Raw genomic sequence first — 21808 nt, 5'->3', positions numbered from 1 at the left:
CTATCTCCACAGAGTTCCTATGTGATACTAAACAAGTCATTTAAACGATACTTTTTAAGGGCTATGACTAATCAATCGTGTGTTCCCTCATTTTCTGGGGGTCTAACTTCAGACCCTTGGGACCTCTTTGAAGAAGTGCTGAATGCTCACAGCTAGATCTGAGCAATGTTTCCAGCAAATAGCACTTTTTGGAGCACTGCAATGAATTTGGGTCAAATTCATTGTATAGTTTTGCCTGGAATAAAACTGTAGACCAAAATTTTGAAAACATTGAAACATTTCATTTTAAAAATGTCAAAACTGTTTTAGTGTTTCCATTCAATCCGAAAGAAAATTTTCCAGTTATTTCGTTGAAGAAAAACTAAAAAAAATCCGTTTGTTTGAAACCAACCAAATATTTTTCAGTTCGACGAATGAACTGAAAAATCCATTATTAATGGGAATACCTGGCTTTTATATAGCACTTTCATCAGAAGATTTCAAATTATTTGTTTAGCTCTACTTTCAACTCAATTGAAGTTAATGGATTCTATGTTTGAATATATAAAGTGCTATATAATGGTAAGTATTCTGAAAAATCAGGTCCTAGACATCTCAAAGTGGGCACTCAAAATTAGTGGATGCTTTTGATATTAATCTTTGTATGCCTTAGCTTCCCAACTGTAAAATTGAGATAATAGTGCCACTCATTTCATGGAGTTTGCAAAGATAAACTAATGTATGTGAAGCACTCAGCTACTATAGTGGAAAATCCCATGAGAGAATTATTAATTCTATCTTCAGAGCAGGGTTTGAATAATGTGCTGGAAATAAGGCCTATGACCGCACATTGAACAATGAGGAAAAAACAACAGCTATTGAATAGTAGCTCATTAATTGATCACTGCACATTCTGTGGACTGAAAGAGGCAGGGGTCCTGTAGAAAAAGTTATATGATCATATACATAAAGACTGTATCACAATTAATAATCACAGGAGGGGCAATTTAATGTTACACAGGCAACTTTAATTCTGACATTTCCTAACTTTTGAGTGCAGGACCTAGCAACTTGAATGTTCCTTTTAACATCTTTTGTAATATTTTCATTCTAATATACAGTATCTGTTATATCTAACACCCTGAGAAGCAGTAATCTGGCATGCGGTTTTTTTTATTGTACAACTACTTAGAAGAAAACAATTTATGTCTAATATGCCTAGATGGATATTTAGGCCATGATTTGTCAGAGAACAATGTTTCTGATAATGCCAGGGAAAAAAAACAAAACACGTAATCTTACATTCACATAAGTAGCAGACAAAGGCTCAGATCCTGCATAAGGTGCACTGGTGTGGACTCCTGCTACTTATGTACATTGATGGTTGCATAATTCTTTTAGTTTCATTAGTGGTGTCAGAGGCATTATCTCTACCTTGTTATAAAGGAATTCTTGCTACTAATTGGGTAAAATTGAGAGTGAGTTAAAATATATCAAACTTCAAAGTTGTGATAAACTTTTAGACAATTTAGGAAGTTAGATCACTATTTTTCATTCATTTTAATCCCTTTCCATTCCCTGTTGGCCCTATTGTTCTTTGTGACTATACACTTGCATAGTTAGTCTCCTCCCCTGTGAAATATACACTGCTCTTTTTGCATGAGAGAACAATGGTAAGATTTCAGAATTGAAGGGAGCACAAAGACCTGTTAAAAATTTTGAAATAAATATTAAAAGTAAAAGAGGACTGAATGAAACAACTCTTGCTGATTTCTATGAATCACATAAAATTGTTAAATTTAATTAAGTTGGGAAAAGGCTTCAATTGAATAGAACCCATGTCCAAATCAAGCTTTTAATTGTAATTCTTTGTTACTTATTTCCACAGAGAAGATGATACCCATAGTCATCTGAGAGGTATTAATGTCCTGCTATAAAGGCAGATTTGTTCAATGTACTTCAGAAAACTGTGCTTTCAAAATGTAAAGAATTACATCATTCCAACCCACCCTTCTTCCTTTATTCTGCTCTGTGATAGTAGTAATAGGTCAGTTATTTCTAGTGCAACTTCTCACACATAGAAACATAGAATATCAGGGTTGGAAGGGACATCAGGAGGTCATCTGGTCCAACCCCCTGCTCAAAGCAGGACCAATCCCCAACTAAATCATCTCAGCCAGGGCACATATAAGAATGCTCGTAAGTGGTAGGAATCCGTGATAGACAAGAGCTGATTTATGTCAACCGTTCAAAGACAGGATTACACAATTTCTAGTAATACTTATGCCACAGTTATACATTGATCATGCAAATGATGAACAATAGTTTTACAGTCCGGAGTTGCTGTCCCCGGTCCCAGATTTCTGCAGTTATTTGCCACTAACCCATAGATCCTTCAGCTGGTAATTTACAAAAATGTTCCAGTCTCTAGTTTAGAATTATATCAACGGCTGCCAAATGATTTCCCACTCCCACACTTCCTTTGCTTGGAGTTCTGACTCTGTTTCTCAGTTGTGTGACCACAAAATGTTTGAACTATAATTCTGCTTTCCAGATGTAATGCTGCTATTTTTTTTATTTTTATTTTTTGTTGCTATCTAACTAGCTAACCACCACGATAGCTAAATAACTGGATTTATTAGAATGCTTCTCTAACCAAACATCTCAAAACTTCATTATAATACCACTGTTAGCATTAGACACCTTATTCAAACATTATTGTATCCTAATATTGATATTGCCATGTACAGCCAGGGTATTTAATACAGTAATTCCACAGTATAGCCAACATAGCTTTAGAATATCCATATATCAGCTATTTTAGGATTAAAGCAGGGAGTGAGTAAAGTGGTGAGTCTGCATGTTTTAAGTATGTACTGCCTCATAACCACAGGAGGTGCTGATTTATTGATCATCAGAAATTACTTTTACACAAATCAAGGACCCTCTTTTTCAAATTCAGTGGGGAACAAGTTGCAACAAAATCCTCTATCCAAACTCTAAATCACTTGTGCAAATTATATCTTAATTAATACAAGATGCAAAATATTACAGATGCAGCAGATTAACATTAATATGTTAATGGATTCACTGTTTTGACTGCTTGAGAAGACTCTTCTTTAGTAGAACTTAAAAAAAAATTCCATGCAGTTATAGGAAAGATATTGGTGTAATATTTTCTTTACTTACATTGGATACTGGTTATGAAGTTGGTTTATTTTTGGTAATTTCCTGACTATGAATGTTGTGACTTTTTTTAGCCAAACCTACTATAATAAAATACAATGTATAAAATAAACTTTCATGCTCTTTTGAAAGTTGTAATTTAATTTTGTAAAATCAGTGTTGTAGAAATCATACTGCTTATTTAAAAAAAATTACAAAAATATCAGATTATACAAAACATTCAAACAAAGCAAACTTTATCTGCACCTTTTAGAATGTCTTCATGCAATTCTGGGTGTCTTAACTTTTTGTATTGGTGATCTAGGCACTAAAGACTGATCTCTCTCCCTCTGTATGCCTAGTACCAATTTACGTGGCTCCCACCTGAGTGAGTTTTAAGCTGTTCAGCCACCTTTTGCATTTTGAATTTGTTTTATTTCTATAAATCTTAGTATTCTCTTTCCTCTACAAAACAAGAACATTTCTTCCAGCCCAATCAGTGAAGGAAACATTTTTATCCTTTATCTGGCCAGTAGGTAATTAAATAATGCAATGAGAGTGGAGATGCTTCTGAATCCATGTCACTGTGATAAACTGCAGCAGCTGGCTTTGGTATGGAGGGTGATAGTGTGAGGTATAAACCCTCTTCCCTGATCAAACCAGTCAGAACTTTTAGAGAAACAGAACAGCTTTCTCTTATGCTCTGTGCTAAAATTGAATAGTCAGTAGGGCTAGCCAGAAAACAATTCTGTTTTGCAAAAAATTTCAGTATTTTGAAATTTGTTTTTGTTCCACATTGGGATAAACTGGAGGTCTTCTGAATTTCCTCACTCACACGTACATCCTGGTGGTTATGGATGTCACCTGGGAAGTGGGAGACAGAGGCTCAAATCCCTGCCCTGCCCTGCCTGATTTGAAGACGGGACTTGAATCTGGGTCTTCAATATCCATGCCCTAACAGTTCAGCTGTAGAGTCACTCTGTGTCGTGTGTCCGTGCGCTGCCCCTCCCCTCCCCCCCCACACCTCCATTCTCAAAAATAATAATAAAAAAAAATCCATCTTGGTCCTGAGAAATGTTCCTGATTAATTTTTCAACAAAATGGAATTTTTCAACACAGAAAGTTTCATCAAATTTTTTTGCATTTAGTTCTAATAGTCAAAGGGGAGAGGTGACAGTTGCATATCTGAAGTCTGACTGCTGTAAAAGTGGAAGAAAGTAAAAAATGCTTTGGAGATGGACAAAAAGCAATTGGCTCTACTCGTTTAGGTGGCTGTTAGAGTGAAAGATATGTCCACTTTAATTCTTCATCTTTTTTCTCAAGAATGATACACTGTCTCTCAAGAGAAATGAAGATTTACAATAAATGAAGATATCTAGCAGAGAAAACGCACAGCTGGAATTTGATATATTATCTTTGAAGACAATTCAACACACCTGTACAAGACTTTTTTCTTTTTTTTTAAAAATTAAGTAGTAGTGAGCCAACATATAGTTTGTGAAAAATTGAGCCCTACCTCTCCAGAAGTTAGCACATTTGATGCTGATTAGTTGGGAAGAAAAAAAGGGGGTTCTTCCAGCTATGGGTCTGGGCTATAATCTATTTTAATACCACCAGAATTAGTCACTTTAAAATGTTAGATTTCCTTCAGGCCAGAAGAAGCTGGGAAAGTTGTGAGGCTATTAGACTTAAGTGTCTGGCTGATCTTCAAAAATTTAGTAGTGCTGGTCAATCAAAAGAGGTTTTGACAGGCTCTTTTTAAGAAGCAATGACCTTGCCCTTTCAGGGTAAGGAAGTAGTTGAAATGTGTAGCCTGTGTGTATAGCCCTTACTGCAGGGCTGAGAAAATGCCCTGTTGGGTAAAAATGATTCTTGCTTGGTAGAAATAAACCAGGCCTAAATGATGGTCCCTGAAAGAATTTGTTATTGTTTTTTTTCTATCTGAAACCTATAAATGGCTGTCTACAGCACCTTGACATATTGAAGTAACAATATGACAAGATGGGTCAAGGGGGGGAAAAAAAAACAAACCAAGCCTGGAGCTGGGTGACCATCACTCTGAGGCCTATTCTAAAGCCCATAGATTCTATGGCTTAGAATTTAATGGAAGATTTCCTACTGATTTCAATGAGCTTTGAATCAGGCCCCAAAAGAATAGTTGTAAGTAGAAAATACTTTTAACAAGATTTTCCCATCTGTGTGTGACTTAAGATTGTAGATGATACAATAGGGTATTCAGATAAAGCAGTTAGTCATGGAGTTGGATTCACTGTTTTTAATATTAAATTAATCTAGAGCCTTAGGCTGTTAAGAAGTCATCCTCGCTTCCAGTCCCACAGGATTAAATCGGGTCAATAAGACCCAAGGTGTGTAGGCAATGACTTAGTATTCTCATCTTTAAATCAAGTAATGTCTTGGTCAGAAGACATGGCATAGGGTTTTTAAGTGGTGAATGATGCAATTTATAAGAAAAAACGAAACTGCCTATTTATTCAACATTTTTGGTTAATAGCATTATTATCCCGGTTTCTTTGGTTTTGTAATCTGTGTTTGATCTTAAAACAGGGTTTGATTCTGCAAACAATTACCAATGTAACAGGATTAGTTGCATGAGAAATTATTCATGTTGGGTAAATTTTGACAGGATCGAGTCCTTAGTTTTGTTCGCTGAATTTGAATGTAAAGTCATTTGAGCAAATGTGTGTGTTGAAGTTTTGTTTGTAGCAATCAAAACCAACACAAAATAGTCAAACATTTGAGCCACAATTTTAAAATGATTGCTAATTTTGGGTGCCACAGAGTTGGGGTGTCCAGCTCCAGTGATACTGTGCAGCCATATTATTTGATGGCATTTATAGCAAATCTGAAAATCAAGGTCTAGGTGTTTCAAGTTGGAAACCCAAAATTGTGGATATTTTTGAGAGGTTAGGCTTTGGTAAAGTGTAGGACTTCTGGAATATTAATATTCACTTCAATCAAATGCCCCAAAAGATATCTTCTCTTTTATATTACAGCTGTTTGTTTCCCCTCACAGGTCTCTTGACACAATACTGAGCAATTCTGTACAAGGCTTATCTGTCCTCGATTCTCACTTAGTCGAAGTGGAGGGAGACACTCTTTACTTGTATGGTTCTGGAGCTCTGGAATCCCTCGATCGAAACTGGAGCGTTCAGACAGCTGGAACTGTCATCACAGTCTCTTTTATGTTCATAGAATTTGATGAAATTGTTCAAGTGCTACCAAAACTGAAGATCAGATTTCCTAATTCTGTGGTAAGACATTTTCTCTGAGACTTCAGCAATCTGAATAGCTACAGAATATATGAATGATCTTTATTAACACCTTATTTTGGTCAAGTAACCTTTAGTTTTCAGCTTATCATCACTTATGTATATGAATTTGGGTTATTTATATAACTCCTCAGTTTTGTCTATATTGTACTTTTAACTTTATAAGACCTTCTTGATTGAGCAAGAGACTTGAGTCAGAATTCTCAAAGGGAATTGAGGGATTCCTCTTAGGTTGGAAATTTATTTGAAACAAACATTTCTTTTGGCCCTTCATAAAATAGAAATGGGTTGCTAAATTGTGAGATGGAAATACAATACTTTTACATTGTTGATCCATTACTTCCATGTATCAAGAAGCATTTGTTTGTGTATCGAGGCCGGCATCTGAACAGCTGGAGACAGAGAGGTCAAAGGTGGTGCTGGTTAAGCAAATAACTCTCTGGAGTTCTGTGGTTCTTACTCAACCGAAAAAACGTAAATGTGCAAAGTCTCTGGCCACATTCCCTCCAGGTAATTTGGGTCTGTAAAATCAAAGCAAATAACATAAAACTAACTAGAACAGTATAAACAGGTAGGCTCATGTGCCTTCATAGTTCCCTCTCTTGGTTTCTGATCAACAAACCTCTGTCTCTCCTTCTCATAAAGATACCCCATGCTTTTTTTTGGAAGGTTCTGAGCTTAATTGACCGTACCTTGCTTCAGCTCATGCAGGTATTTTCAGCTACGACTTCAAAATGCCAGCAAAGGTTTTTAACCCCTCAAAATCTCATTCTGCTATCTGGCTCATCGTGGCCTCCTTTTAGGGGTGCTACTGAAGCAGTGTTGGAAGGAGCAGAATAATTGAGTGATTCCATGACCTATACAGCTGGTACAACCAGAAAGCAATCAGACTCTACATACTCAAAATATTTCTTGCTTATTTCTACACTGTAAGCAAGGAAATATCCCACTCTTTTTTTCTATAAAAAGTTTAAGCAAATCTTGTTGTTGCAACACTTCTATAGCGGGGTGTGGGATTTTGCCCCTCTTATTGCTAATGACCCAATTTAAACCCAAGGAATCACAATGATGGTATAATAAATGTGTGATAAACCAATCATCCAAAAAACTGGGGAATTGAATCCTATACACCTGTAACTTAAACAGTTAAGGCTAAGTGTCTGTATTAAGTGACCATAGCATTATACATACTTGAAAAAGTTATGGTCACATCTTTCTGAAAACTTACAAACCAGTTAACGCCTATTGTATTTTTACATGCATTAATACTCCCTTGATGAATTTTCATCATTTTTTTTCATGAAGAATACAGACTAACTATGACTGTGCACTTACTCTTTCAAGTGACGAAGATTGTAAATGCTAAGGTTTTCCCACTTGGAGACCACCAGATATCTGTATCACTAAGATCTTTTATTTTATTTTCTAGTTTTTATTTTAATTTATTGGATACAAAAGGGAGAGGGCTTCTTTTTAAAGAGGGGAAGGCATCATGTGCCACATTGTTTTGAAGAGGTATTAAAAGCTCTACACATCAAGTGAGCCCAGTTGCTTAGATGGGCCCAAGAGCTGGTTATTCATGTCTAAGGAGAATTGAAGTAGCATGGAATGGATCTGATCTAACACTGAGCTTGATGTCTGTAACACAGTTGTGTTGCCTTACTATTATGTGTCCTCCTCAGTAAGTATAACATAGTTCATGTCTGGTTTTTTGTTACAGCACCTGAAGTTTAAGGAGACAAATATTGTTACATTGCAGCAGTTTAATGCATTAGCACAGGTGCGTCGCATTGAACAGTTGACAGTTGATCCTCAGGGAAATCCAGTTGTCAACTTTACTCTCTGGAAATACTATGTTCTGTTTAGACTGAACCATTTTAATCTGCAGAAGATAAATGGAACTGAGGTAAGAGGAAGTAATTTTTTTTAGGAATACAAAATGTATAACTTCCCTCTCAAAATTATTCCTATAAAATGAATGTTCATTAATGTAAAGAACAGATTCTTATTTCATAAATTTATATTGATTATATATTAATAAAATTAAGAGCCACTCCATTCATTCTTATGCAAAAGTTAAAAAGATGTAAATATACCTCCCCATATAAATTACTCTGCTCTGCATTCGTCAAACTAAATCTGTTGTTTTTACTTATGTAGCCGCCAAAAATACCTATTGTTGCTATAGCTCTTGGTAATTGAAAAAGACAATTCAACCCTGTTCCTGAGTACATATGATAAAGAAACACAAATCAGTCTGTGTTTGTTTGTATTTTTTTTTAATTTTTAAAGAATTCATACACTTCACCTCTTCAGTTTCTTGTAACAAGTTTTTCTCTGGTTTATTATAATATGTTTAAAAGGAATTTAAATATTGGCACTGGATATATGTATATAGGGCTATCAAGCCATTAAAAAAATTAACTGTGTGATTAATCGCACTGTTAAACAATAATAGAATACCATTTATTTGAATATTTTTGGATGTTTTCTACATTTTCAAATATATTGATTTCAGTTACAAAACAGAATACAAAGTGTACAGTGCTCACTTTATATTTATTTTTTATTACATGTATTTGTACTGTAAAAAACAGAAGAAATAGTATTTTTCAATTCACCTAATACAAGTACTGTAATGCAATCTCTTTATCATGAAAGTTGAACTTTCATGAACAAATGTAGAATTATGTAAAAAAAAAATGTAGAATTATGTAAAAAAAAAAAAACTTCATTCAAAAATAAAGCAATGTAAAATTTTAGACTCTGCAAGTTCACTCAGTCCTACTCCTTGTTCAGCTAATCACAGACAAATAAGTTTGTTTATAGCTGCAGGAGATAATGCTGTCTACTTCTGGTTTACAATGTCACCTGAAAGTGAGAACAGGCATTCTCATGGTACTGTTGTAGCCGGCATCACAAGATATTTACATGCAGATGCGCTAAAGATTTATATGTCCCTTCATGCTTCAACCACCATTTCAGGGCGCATGTGTCGATGCTGATGACGGGTTCTGCTCGATAACAGTCCAAAGCAATGTGGACCAATGCATGTTCATTTTCATTATCTGAGTCAGATACCACCAGCAGAAGGTTGATTTTCTTTTTTGGTGATTAGGGTTCTGTAGTTTCTGCATCGCAATGTTGCTCTTTTAAGACTTCCGAAAGCATTCTCCAAACCTCATCCCTCTCAGATTCTTAAACCTTGGGTTGAGTGCTGTAGCTATCTTTAGAAATCTCACATTGGTGCCTTCTTTGCATTTTGTGAAATCTGCAGTGAAAGTGTTCTTAAAATGAACAACATGTGCTGGGTCATTATCTGAGACTGCTATAACATGAAATATATGGCAGAAGGAGGGTAAAACAGAGCAGGGGACATAAAATTCTCCCCCAAGGAGTTCAGTCACAAATTTAATTAATGCATTTTTTTTAATGAGCATCATCAGCATGGAAGCATGTCCTCTGGAATGGTGGCCAAAGCATGAAGGGCATACGAATGTTTAGCCTATCTGGCACGTAAATATCTTGCAACGCCAGCTACAAAAGTGCCATGCAGATGCCTGTTCTCACTTTCTGGTGACGTAAATGAGAAGAGGGCAGCATTGTCTCCTGCAAATGTAAACAGATTTGTTTTTAGCGATTGGGTGAACAAGAAGTAGGACTGAATAGACTTGTAGGCTCTGAAGTTTTTCATTGTTTTGTTTTTGAGTGCAGTTATGTAACAAAAAAAAATCTACATTTGTAAGTTGCATTTTCATGATAAAGAGATTGCACTACAGTACTTGTAGGAGGTGAACTGAAAAATACTATTTATTTCTTTTGTTAATCAATTTTACAGTGCAAATATTTGTAATAAAAATAATATACACTTTGATTTCAATTACAACACAGAATACAATATATATGAAAATGTAGAAAAATATTTAATACATTTCAATTGGTATTCTATTGTTTAACAGTGCGATTAAAACTGTGATTAATCACAATTAATTTTTTTGAGTTAATCGCGTGAGTTAACTGCGATTAGTCGACAGCCCTAATATATATAAGCATACTTGACAACTGGTTTTAGTACAGCACATTATTATTTATATAGTATTTTTTAACTCCAGTTACAGCATACATAAAATCTCAAATATTTTCATCACCACCACTCCATGAAATGGAACCCTTGATTTTTTTACCTCTTACACAAAATCATTAATTGTTTAAAGTGCAAAGAAAGGGAGTACATTAATACTGGTATACATCTGCACCTTGTGTACCCATTTGCACCAGTGCAAAGTGGGTGTAAAAGCTACCATCTGATCTGGATAAATTATACATCTGTCGTGCACCAAGGGCTCAAGCAAGCAAGGTGCTGAGAACTATAGCCCTGATACAACACTTAAATACATACTTAAATTTAAGCATGAGATTAGTCAGGTGCTTTACAATTAAGTGTTTTGTGGGATCATGGCCAGGATTCTCAACAGAGACTGAAATCTCACTTTGCATTTGTGTAAATGATCATACCAATTTCAGGATTACAGTGATTTGAGCTGTCTATATGGAGTGTCATTCCAAAAAGTTGTACCTATGGATGTTAGGAAGCTAAAGTGCAGTAGTTATATTTATTTTTCCATATTTCTCATTAACAAAATATCTACCAGAAACTTAAATAATTACATTGTAAAAATCTTATGAGAAATAGTAAATTAAATGTCTAGTATTTTAAATTCATCATTATATTTTGTTTTTAATTGACTGTATCAGATAACTAATAAAGTCTATAGAAATTTGAACTCTATAATTTACTCTTTTTTAGATGTATCCAGCACATATTAATCATGCAACATAGGAAGAGAGGGTTAAAGAGCTAAACTGAACTAAAAGCTCCCACGTGGAGGAAAATAGAAAGCAAAAATGCCTCCTTTTAATTGTGCTATATCTCAAAAAGAAAACAAGTCATTAAACTTCTAATACTATTTTTGTGTGGACTTTTTCTTAAACATAAATAACCCCAGGCGAACATTTTTAAATCAAGTAGCACAGTATAAGGTTGTTGTTTTTTCTTTTTAAATTTACTGATCATGAACTCTTGTAAAAGGTGCCTGTTAAAAAGTTTGGATTTGTAAGACTGAATATGGCTTTTAAAAACTTGTTTTCAATTTATTCTATGTATGTATTTAAATGTTGTATCTCCATGCAACATTTACTGCACCATTTAAAGTGCAAACATGTTTTTAGATTTTAAAGAGTTCTTCAGCCTACAATAACAAAATAGAAAATAAATCCTCCCTGCTTATCCCACAACTCCTCAGAAAAAGTCTAAGTAATTAGGCCTTCCAGTATGCTCTGTCAACAAACTCTGGTTTGAAAGAAAAGCCATGAAACTTATCTACGAGGCAAACCCACGCTTGAGAGAAGAGCTGTGTGCTAACCAAACCCCTCGCCTCCCCCCAGCAAAGGGTCTCTACTCCCAGACCTCACCCTACTATATGGGCTCGCTGTGAAGTGCCCAACCCTCTTTTAATGTAGTTTCACAAGTGTAAATTTTCCTAATCTAGACAAACCCCTGGACAACATAACAAACCAGTATACATTTAATTGTGGAACTTTACAAAATGTTTAGCAGCAAAGATGTATAGTTTGCAAATAACAAGGTAGATTGATTGAGTATTGTATGGATATTTTCTTGACCTATTATATGCTAGTAAGGAGCATTGATAATACATCTGTAGTTCCCAAAGTGCTGTTGCCATTACATTCTTTGGTGGTAAATGGTACCAAGAACACACTAAAGATTTCACTAAAGAATAGCAGTCTTATTTAACATTTGCATATAGCACACAATGACAGTCTTGGGGAATTTTACAGTTGCATAACACGATGCTGGGAAAGAAGACATCAGACAAGGGGAATGTTTGTGTTGCTCTTTTTTTATTTGAAACTGAATAGATTTTATTTAGATGTCGGGAGGGGTGACCATCATTAGAGAGTTTGGAGGGGAAAAGAATTGGGCTTTGAACACAGATGTTTAAAGTACATGGTGTCATTTCATCAACAGTTTGAAATTATCTTAAAGACACAGCTGTAATTTTATGCTGGAGCAACAGTATAGTTCATGTTTAGAAAAGTAAAGTATTACAGGGAAGAATTAATTTTACTGAACTGGGAAAGGCCGCCAGCCAGTTAGCCTTTACAGAAAAAAAATAATCTTTCTGTAAAGAGTGCCCCATAGTGCTGCAAAGTCACAGAGACCGTGGCTTATCTTCCATCATTTAAGTGCTTAGAGACCTTTCACTTCTGCATCACAACTGGATCAGAAACTTTTCCAGTATATCTCTATAAATTTATGCAACATGGTAAAGAATTAATCTGTGTGGGCTGGAACACTCAGGATGGAAGAACTGGTCATTTAATGATCAGTATCTTGAAACATAGAATATCATATTGTATGCATCAAAGTTTCCAGAGTTGGTAGAAAATAATAAGTAAAAGAAGCAAAAGTAACTTGTGTGATTGCTCTTTGAATATATTGAAGATGCCAATAAAAGTCAATCTAAGTTTTGAAAAAGTTGTAGGGATATATTGTTTCCTTTCCTTAAATATGCCTGGAATATCTCTGGTATGCAGTGTTTTATAGCACATATTTTAACTGATTTGATTTGTGCTGATCATTTCTGAACATGAGCAGGTTTTACTATTTGTGAAAATTTTCCATTCCTATTTTTTTCACAGGTTACTCAGAATGATATAGTAATGGCTGAAAGGCTCTTTGGCATTCTTGCACATGTAGCATCTTCTGAATTGCCCCAGTATCGCCTGCTTTCACTACTTGGAGAATCCAGGTAAAAAGTTATTTTAAACGGCTTAAGAAGGAATGCTTTTATAGCCATAGAAATGATATTTTTTTACCATAACTTAATTCTTAACACACTTATACAAACAAAATTAACAGTTAAATCAGTCCACCCTTCCTTTAGGTTAGGTTAGATTAATCAATCAGTTTTTTCAAAAAGAACTTGATTTTCTTTTTTTTAATAAAATAAAGTAGTTAATAGAGAAAATACACAAAAAGCTCAATTACAAATTGATATGTGCAGTGAACTTTTAGGATGATACAGAAAATAATCACAGAGGGAGATGCCACTTTATATTTCAGTGGCTCATAGTTTCAAAGGTCCTGTACTCTAAGTGTGCACTAGAAATACTTACAGGCTCGACCTATATTTATTCAGACCAACATTAATTCCTTACACATACAATTAGACTGTTTGGGGTATCATATTAACATAATGAAGAAGAGCAAAAGTAAATTTCATATTGGCTTGTATAAGGCCAAGTTTGATCTTATTTTCTGCATTTTACAGGTTATAAAAACTGTTGATAGTTCTTTGTTGGGGACCACACAGGAGAGACTGCAAGTTTGGTTGGTTTAGGTTTGGTTGGTTGGTTTAGGACACTCAATGAGTGCTACTTAGCAGGTGCAGCTGCAGAGCACCCACTCTAATCTGAACTCTCCTTACTCAAGTGTCAGAGCAGGGAGACTGGGATGAGCCCAGATCAGAATTAGTACTCCATAGTCTTCCTGACACCAGATACCTTCCAAATCTTGTGGGGGATGGTGCAGACCAGGTCTGGAGGGAGAATGAGATGCCTTGCCCGCTTCTCTCTTGTTCCACAAAAGTCAATGCTTTTATTTTCTTAACTCTTATTCCCACTAGGCTCATGTGCTTTCTTCTGGTCCACTTATGTTTTTTTTTTTTTTTTTAATGTTCAGAAATATAAACATTTAATTTTAAAATGCTTAAATTGCCTGGGGCAGAAAACTGACAGGGTGTGGGTGGAATACAGACAGGGCAATGTGGAAAAGAGGAGAATGCAGGGGATGAGAATAGGAAGGAAACAGATGGGGGGGGCGGGTATCAGCAGAGGATGTTAAGGGAAGCAGTGTACAAGTGGAATGGAGTTAGGGAATGCTAGAGGTGATGGCATTTAAAAGGTCCACAATGTAAATGTCTGCTATGATCTGCCCAACTGAGCTCTTCTCTTGGAATCTATGGAAGTGCCGGGGTGTGAAGCCTGTTACTGTTTGGACCTTAACAAGTCCACATCTCCTTAAGACATTTACACTGAATATTTTCTAATATTTTCTCAGGGACAACCGGTCCAACTAGTTCCACTCCCCAGTACTGCTGTCCTGCAACCCCCTACATGTCTATAACATACCGGAACTTCCTGTGCTAAGATCACATGGAGTCTTGCTCTCCCACCTATTGCTTGTGCCCCGAAAAGTGCTGGCTCCATCCCTGTCCCCCACAACTTACCCACTACAACGTTTTACTGGGTGACCAGCTGAACTGTCCCTGTCTTCATGAGTGGGGCAACTGCTTCCTTTGATGTCCCCAACCCTGCAGATATTTGTTGGCGTATGTTACTGCCAAATATATATTGCTTACTTAAACTGTGAGAAATGTTTTGTTTTGGAAGAGAGATACTTTTACTAACATTACTTTATTTTGTTCCACTTCTCCATAGCATTTCTGTCACAAACAGAAGTAGGTTTGCCTATATTTATTTTCTGAAGGTCTGTTCCGTCATGTACTGTTGTTTTCACATTTACAATATACAAATACTTCTTTACACTTTTACTGCTTCCTCCAAGGATCTCAAAGTACTTAGCAAACATTTATTAAGCCTCGCTAGAGAGCTTGCAAGGTAATTAAGAGAGATAAGAGATCTCTAATGTTATATAAAAATATGGATTTGTTCACTCACCACTGAACTGCGGTCTCCTAAGCATCTATTTAATAATATAGAGCAATACTGATTAGAAGTTTTAGGACAGAAAGCAAAGACAGTTGAAACTTACGTAGGTAAAATATAATTAACTAAGAATTTGGCCAGAACACATGGGTTAAAATACTCTTATGAAAATCCCTTTAAGTAAAATGACAAATATTAAACAGATCCCACTGTATAAAATTACTAAAAAAACCCATAAGTTTTTCTGTACATTGCAGAAATATTGAGCACTTTCTTCTTGATTTCACAAATAGAATGTAGCATACAAGTTGAACAAAGTTCTATAATGTACTGTATATATGCATTTCTGATAATAGGGAGCTGATATAGGACATGATTGAAGATGTTCATACATGTAAGTGTACTGTTCATTTGATTCCAGTGTCATGTGTTGGGCAGCACTTACTGAGTTACATACTAGAGACACGGAAATAATTTTAATGGGTGTTTTATAATTGAAATATATGACAATTAACAGTTTTGAGTTTTGACATGGTAAAATAAAAGGTGTTTAAAAGTTTGTGGAAAAGAAGTTCCGATGGTATTTTTAGATTTCTGTGGATACTTTTACTTTAAGTACCTTTAAGTTGTATGATTTTTTTCCATTTTGGAGCCCTGTTATGGTATGTGTCAAAACAAGCATTTGTCTTAATAGTCTGCAGTTGTGATGGGACAAAATAATGGATGGATATCTTTGGGACCTTCTGTATATACCAAGGCTGCAGGATGCAATAAACCAAAAACTCCTAAACTCAACGTTCAAAGGAACCCCCCCAAAGGGGGGGGGGGCATTACATAAAATCACTGAAAAGCATTTGCGCTTTAATAAAGTCTCAGATAATTAAATCTGTAAATCTTTTTACTGTCTTTCTACAGGAAGAAGCAATTCTGTTATATGCTAGAGGCAAAGGGGAAGAAATCTGGGATTGTCAGTGAAGAAAGTAATGACAGCAGAAGAGTTGGAGGAGAAAATGCAAATCGAGCTATACTGAATTATACCACAAGGGAGTTTCATACAGAAAAACTTGAGGTAAATGTGTTAGCTTGAGGATCCTGTGACGATCATATACTCTGAAACATTCCAAATATATATATTTTTTCTTTTGGGTGGCTTGTTTAATTTGTAATCAGTTTTCATATATTTTATTTGCCTGAAATAATGTTATTCACTTTCACCAACTGAAAGAGTTTACAGGGTACTTCCAGACTTCTCTGGGACCCAATGACTAACATCCATATTATAGCAACGGTGCCATGAAAAATCTGTACATTTTAATAATTGAACACAGTTAAAAATAATGTTTTATTAAAAATAAGTGTATAGACCAATTTCTGCTTTCAGACGTGCCGGCATGGCTCCTCCCACTGACTTCAACCAAGGGCAATCTTTGTCATTCCTTCTGCACCCCGAAGCTCTCATTCCAGTTCTGCTCTGCTTGTGAGCTCCCTCTCTGAGTTCTGGACTGTGCATTGCAGACTTAAGCATTTCAAGAAATTGTCATCAGACAGTCCTTTTAACTTCTCCTTCTACTAGCCCTGTGTACAAAGATTACCCATGAAATATTATATGTCAATTTTAGTGGGGGTCTTTAGAGTGTTAGTTTTTACATATCCCTGTTTGTCATATTTGTTTGTTTTTCAACCACATGATCAAACAATATAAAAATAACAACTATACCAGACGGCAAGGTGGTCAGCACTGTATCCCTTAAAAAAGGGTGTTACCCATACTGTGAAACATACTTGGATCCTACATTCAGGATCCAGGACTTGTACATGGAGTATGCAAGTACAGCCTTACTTGGATTTTCTCTCCAATTTTTTGGTACCATTCAAACTGGAATTTTAAACTACCTAGAATAATGGAATACGATAGGGTTAAATAAGCACAGCTTTTATAAGGGTATAGTGATTTCTCTCACACATTAGAATCCTTTAATTTAGACAGAGGCTTTTAATACAGTGCCTCCCAAGAGACAGGTAGAGACCTAGTTATCATGTGGCGAGATACATGTGGTGTGTTAAAATAAGACTGAGACAGGAAACACAGAGTAGAAATAAATAATCATTTCTCAGCTTGGGAAAAGGTTAACAGTGGAGTGCCTTATAGATCCAATACTGGGGTTAGTATTGTTCAATATAGAATAGAGCCATGACAAAAATTGTTTAAATCTCGGTAGAGGAAATCTTAGTGCAGCCCATATGTAAATAATAATAAAATGACAGACTGTCTTGTTTCAACCAAGCCCATCTTAGGTCTGCTTTTCTGGCTGCAAACCTCTGTCCTTAAGCAGTGCGAAAGAACATCTTTTCCCTCCTCTTCCTTTTGAGGGGACAGTCTTTAATAGCAGCTGTCTCCAGTCCCTACTGAGATACATTCTAGTACCCAGGTTTGTCCCTTGCTTACTCCTCAGGTTTATGAGGTGTATAAATCCCATCACAATACTGGTAAGTAAATCAATAGTACATACTCAGCTTGATTATTGCACTGAGTTTTGGTCACCTCATTTCAAAAAGGTGATAGCATGGAGGTGTGATGGGAGAGATTAAAAATACCAAAGCTGTTTAGTCTTGAAAGGAGTAGTAGTGATGGCTAAATGGTAAAGGTAATTAAAATAATTAATGGCGTAAGCCACTGAGTTACTCCTGTTTGCACTTTACCAGAATCAGAGGACAGTAATAAAATAATGCTTTGGTGTTCATATGATTACGTTAAAACTATAGATGTATTTGTTACCAGCATAGTAATTCACACCTTGTCCTTCATTATAGTACTGTATTCCATATGGGGCTGCTGATTTTACTGGTTGTCACAAGGGAAAAGCAAGATAGGCAAGAGCTGCCAATTCCCGCTTCACATTAACATTAAACTAACATACTAAATGTGATCGAGTCAGACCTAATTACTGAAGATAGTAGATGAGGTTTATTGATTATTAAGTTTTCAAACTAAGCAGGTGGAAAGCATTTACTCTCCTTTTTCTCCCATAAAAAATGGTCTGTGTTGTTTTCATGGGCCAAGGCATGACCTAATGTTTTTAACAATATTGTAATCAGATGGATTAGGTATTTAGCACCAGTATAACTATTCAAAGGACAACTTGTTATGGCACTTTCTGGAAATCCTCCATAAAAAAGAATTAGTATAATTGAAGAATGACTAAAATGTGGTGCCAGTAGTTACTCAAAATGTATTTTTTTGTCATGAAGTTAGTGTCTAGAAGTTCAGATGGCTTTTGTACAGTGCATACTGTATGTTGTACATAGGCTTGGCAGAATTCAGTGTTTATTTTTTTCTATAAATTTCAGTGGAAATATTTGTTTATTTTAAGGATTTGTGTGGCAGGCCTGGCACCGCAGTGCCCCCTTGTGGCAGAGGTAGGATGGGGTGTCGGCACCTCACCACTCTACAGTCCTTGGCTCCACCCTTCTCAGCCTTCCTCTCTACTGTCCCCCTGTCTGGAGCAGTACCGCGACCTAGCGGTCGGAGTCTATATAACCTCCCTTACGAACGGGGTAGCGTGACCTAGTGGCCAGAGTCCATATACACCCCCTTTCGAACGGGGTAGCCTGACCCAGCGGCCAGAGTCCATATAAACCCTTTTACAAGCGGGGTAACGTGGCCTAGCGGCCAGAGTCCATATAAGATCCCTCACAGTTCAGGGATGAGGGGGTAGGAGGACTTGGGCCCGCCCTCTCCACTGAGCCCCAACCCAGGTAGCAGCAAGCTTTCCTTGCCACTCGCTCGGCGGGGATCCACCCGCAACATGCCGAGTGTCAATACAGCTTTAACGCCGTCTATCTCTATAGTTCCCCTGAGTCACTTCCTACCGTGAATACTAGTTCCTCTGTGGGCAGGGGGTCCTCCGGTCTGTTCCTCCCCGGTGACGCCCTCCATCGGGGTCTCAGGTAGTGCCTCAGCTTGGCTGCCTCCCAGATCCTGGCTCGCAGGCCCACCCTCTGCAGGAGCTAGCGGCGTGCGTCCTTCTTCTCTAGCGGTCAGCCCAGACTGAACTGATCTGCAGGCTTTTATATCTGATCTCCAGTTGGAGCATGCCCAGCAGAGCTTCCATGGCGTGGCTTCCTCTGCTACGAGAGAAGGGTTAACCCCTGCTGTACCAGTGTGGGGCCGCTCTGCCCCGTCACAATTTGTTTCAATTTTTTTATTTACATTTTCACAGTTGAGTGAAATTATGGGTAGTTAGCTTTTTTTTTATTTCTATTGATTTAAATTTTCACAGTTGTGGGAAATTACTTGCGCGGTATGCACACATCAGAGAAAATATGGAAGGGTATATGTGTACCGGTTTATTTCTCCCTACTGTAGTTTACGTAAAATTTCAAACAGCAGCACAGTAGGCAAACAGATATTTTTCTCTGTCAATGCGTTTGCAGTGCCTAGATTTAAAAATAATCTAAAATGTAATAGTTAGTATAATATGCTATCACTCCTATCCCCCACAGCAACAAAAAATTCCAATTCTGTTAGAGAAAGTTAACATTGTTACTTCCAAATGGAATTTCAGAAAAAACAATTTGAGAGTGGTTAGTTCAGGGGTCGGCAACCTTTCAGAAGTGGTGTGCCAAGTCTTCATTTATTCACTCTAATTTAAGGTTTCGCTTGCCAGTAATACATTTTAACATTTTTAGAAGGTCTCTTTCAATAAGTCTATAATATATACCTAAACTATTGTTGTATGTAAAGTAAATGTTTAAGAAACTTCATTTAAAATTAAATTAAAATGCACAGCCCCCCGGACCGGTGGCCAGGACCCGGGCAGTGTGAGTGCCACTGAAAATCAGCTTGCGTGCCGCGGGTTGCCTATTTAGCCTTTTTTGTCTGTCTTATGTCATTTATTATGGTTCTCCCATCCAGGAAATCAAGGAGAGAAAGAAATTTTGCCAGACATACATACAAGACTTAGTGAAAGAAGCTGCTGACATCAATATGAAAAATGAGTCTTTGCAGAAGCTGTGGCCTCAGATGTTCATTGAGCTTGTCAGGGATGCGGTGATAGAAATACGTAATAAAAATTCCTACATGAAACTCTGCCTACAGCGGATCACTGATCAAAAATAGCAAAGTTGATTCCTGCTGACTTGCAAGCTATTGGTCAGTATTGTATGTTATGTTTCACAAAGAAATAAAACAAAAGAATATAAAATTACCATCACTGTAGGACACTTTTTAAAGGATGCCTTTAAATTCAATGAGCTCTGTTTTTACAGCTAATGTTTCTCTCTCTAGTTTTCAAAACAAAAGTTTTCTTTTATACAAGTTTTCTTGTATAAAATTCTAACAGTGCATCCTTAGCTAACGTGATGACATAGAAATAACTTGACAGCTGTGCCATGGTTTACTAAGTCGTCTTTTTTGCTTTTTGTGGTTGCTGATGCTACTGCTGTAGTGCTAAAGCATTGGTTTAAAGGAAGAAGTTCACACTCTGATGCTTGCCTTATGGTTTTTATTGAACACTTTTGAGTTGTTTTCTTTTTGACTATTTGCTGCTGTGGTTAAAAATATTCACAGTTCAGAATATTGTTTTTTATGAGTTGAAGCTAATAAATTATTATGTTTACACTCCCTGAGCCTAATCATTTAAGACTGAATATTATTTAATACAATGGATTGTAAAACTGCATGTTGTCAGTTCAGTTTTGTTATAAAAGGAGTACATTTTACCAAAATAAAACTAATTGAAGATCCTCAACTAAACATACTGCGATGCTAGTTTTAATTCCAGATATTTTTCATTATTTTTCTTTTATATGTTTATAAATGTGAACTATAATGTGTAAAATACCAAAGTAAAATAAGGGGGCTTTAAATTTTATCATAGTTCTGTTAGGATACATACAAAATATTTATATAATTTATTCTGCCTTCTGGCTAGTAAATGATGAATTTCCAGCTCACCCCACATTCTTTGAAACATGAGACATGGAAACAATATATTAAATTCCATCTTGAAACAGGATGTTTCCTTTTAAGTGCTTAGGGCTGGATTTTTAAAGATATTTATATGCCTAAAGATGCAGATAGGCACTTAATGGGATTGTGCCTATGTGCTTAGTCACTTTTGAAAATCCTATTGGGTGTCTATCTGCTTGTTTAAGTACCTAAATACCTTTGAAAATCTGGGCCTTAACAATGTACTGTAGATAGTTGTCTTCTCAGCAGATGTAGAGTGTAGCACCTCATTTGCTGGTACTGTTTTCACAGTACTGGCCCTGACTTTTGAGCAGTTAAGAATGGCTAGACTTAGGGTGACCAGAGCTCCCGATAAAATCAGGACTGTCCCGATATTTAACCCTTTGTCCCACATCCTGATCAATGTATGATCAGGACCATTTGTCCCGATATTCAGGTAAGGAGGCAAGCACTTAGCGCTTTCCAGGAGGGAGGGGGAGGAGTGGGCATGCGGCATGCTCAGGGGAGGAGGCGGAGAAGGGGCAGGGACTTGGGGGAAGGGGTTGGAATGGGGGCAGGGCGAGGGTTGGAATGGGGGCGGGGCGAGGGCAGTGCAGGGGCGGGAAGAGGTGGTGGATGGGCGAGCACCCACCCGGCAGAGGGGAAGTAGGCG

At 36.6% G+C, this 21808-nt stretch overlaps 1 protein-coding gene and 1 long non-coding RNA gene across 9 annotated transcripts in view; one reads left to right on the top strand and one right to left on the bottom strand.

Annotated features, from left to right (window-relative positions):
• Positions 1 to 19185, bottom strand: part of LOC135973937 (uncharacterized) — a 79911-nt gene extending 60726 nt beyond the window's left edge. Inside the window, exon 1 of the long non-coding RNA XR_010591048.1 lies at positions 19056 to 19185. This is a non-coding gene — a long non-coding RNA (uncharacterized LOC135973937). The remainder of the gene's footprint in view (positions 1 to 19055) is intronic.
• The window catches only part of LRRC49 (leucine rich repeat containing 49), a 147207-nt gene extending 126267 nt beyond the window's left edge, over positions 1 to 20940 (top strand). For all 8 annotated transcript variants that reach the window (XM_065559505.1, XM_065559502.1, XM_065559506.1 and 5 more), the window contains 5 exons: positions 6179 to 6416; positions 8155 to 8340; positions 13158 to 13267; positions 16101 to 16254; positions 20101 to 20940. In XM_065559505.1, coding sequence (XP_065415577.1) covers positions 6179 to 6416; positions 8155 to 8340; positions 13158 to 13267; positions 16101 to 16254; positions 20101 to 20304 — 892 coding nt within the window. In that variant the 3' untranslated portion in view covers positions 20305 to 20940. The remainder of the gene's footprint in view (positions 1 to 6178; positions 6417 to 8154; positions 8341 to 13157; positions 13268 to 16100; positions 16255 to 20100) is intronic.
• Positions 20941 to 21808: the final 868 nt, after the last annotated feature.

This window comes from Chrysemys picta, chromosome 10 (genome assembly GCF_011386835.1).
Source record: "Chrysemys picta bellii isolate R12L10 chromosome 10, ASM1138683v2, whole genome shotgun sequence".
Lineage (NCBI taxonomy): Eukaryota > Metazoa > Chordata > Testudines > Emydidae > Chrysemys > Chrysemys picta.
Note: the sequence above shows the minus strand (reverse complement) of the source record. Positions and strands in the feature narration are given on the sequence as shown.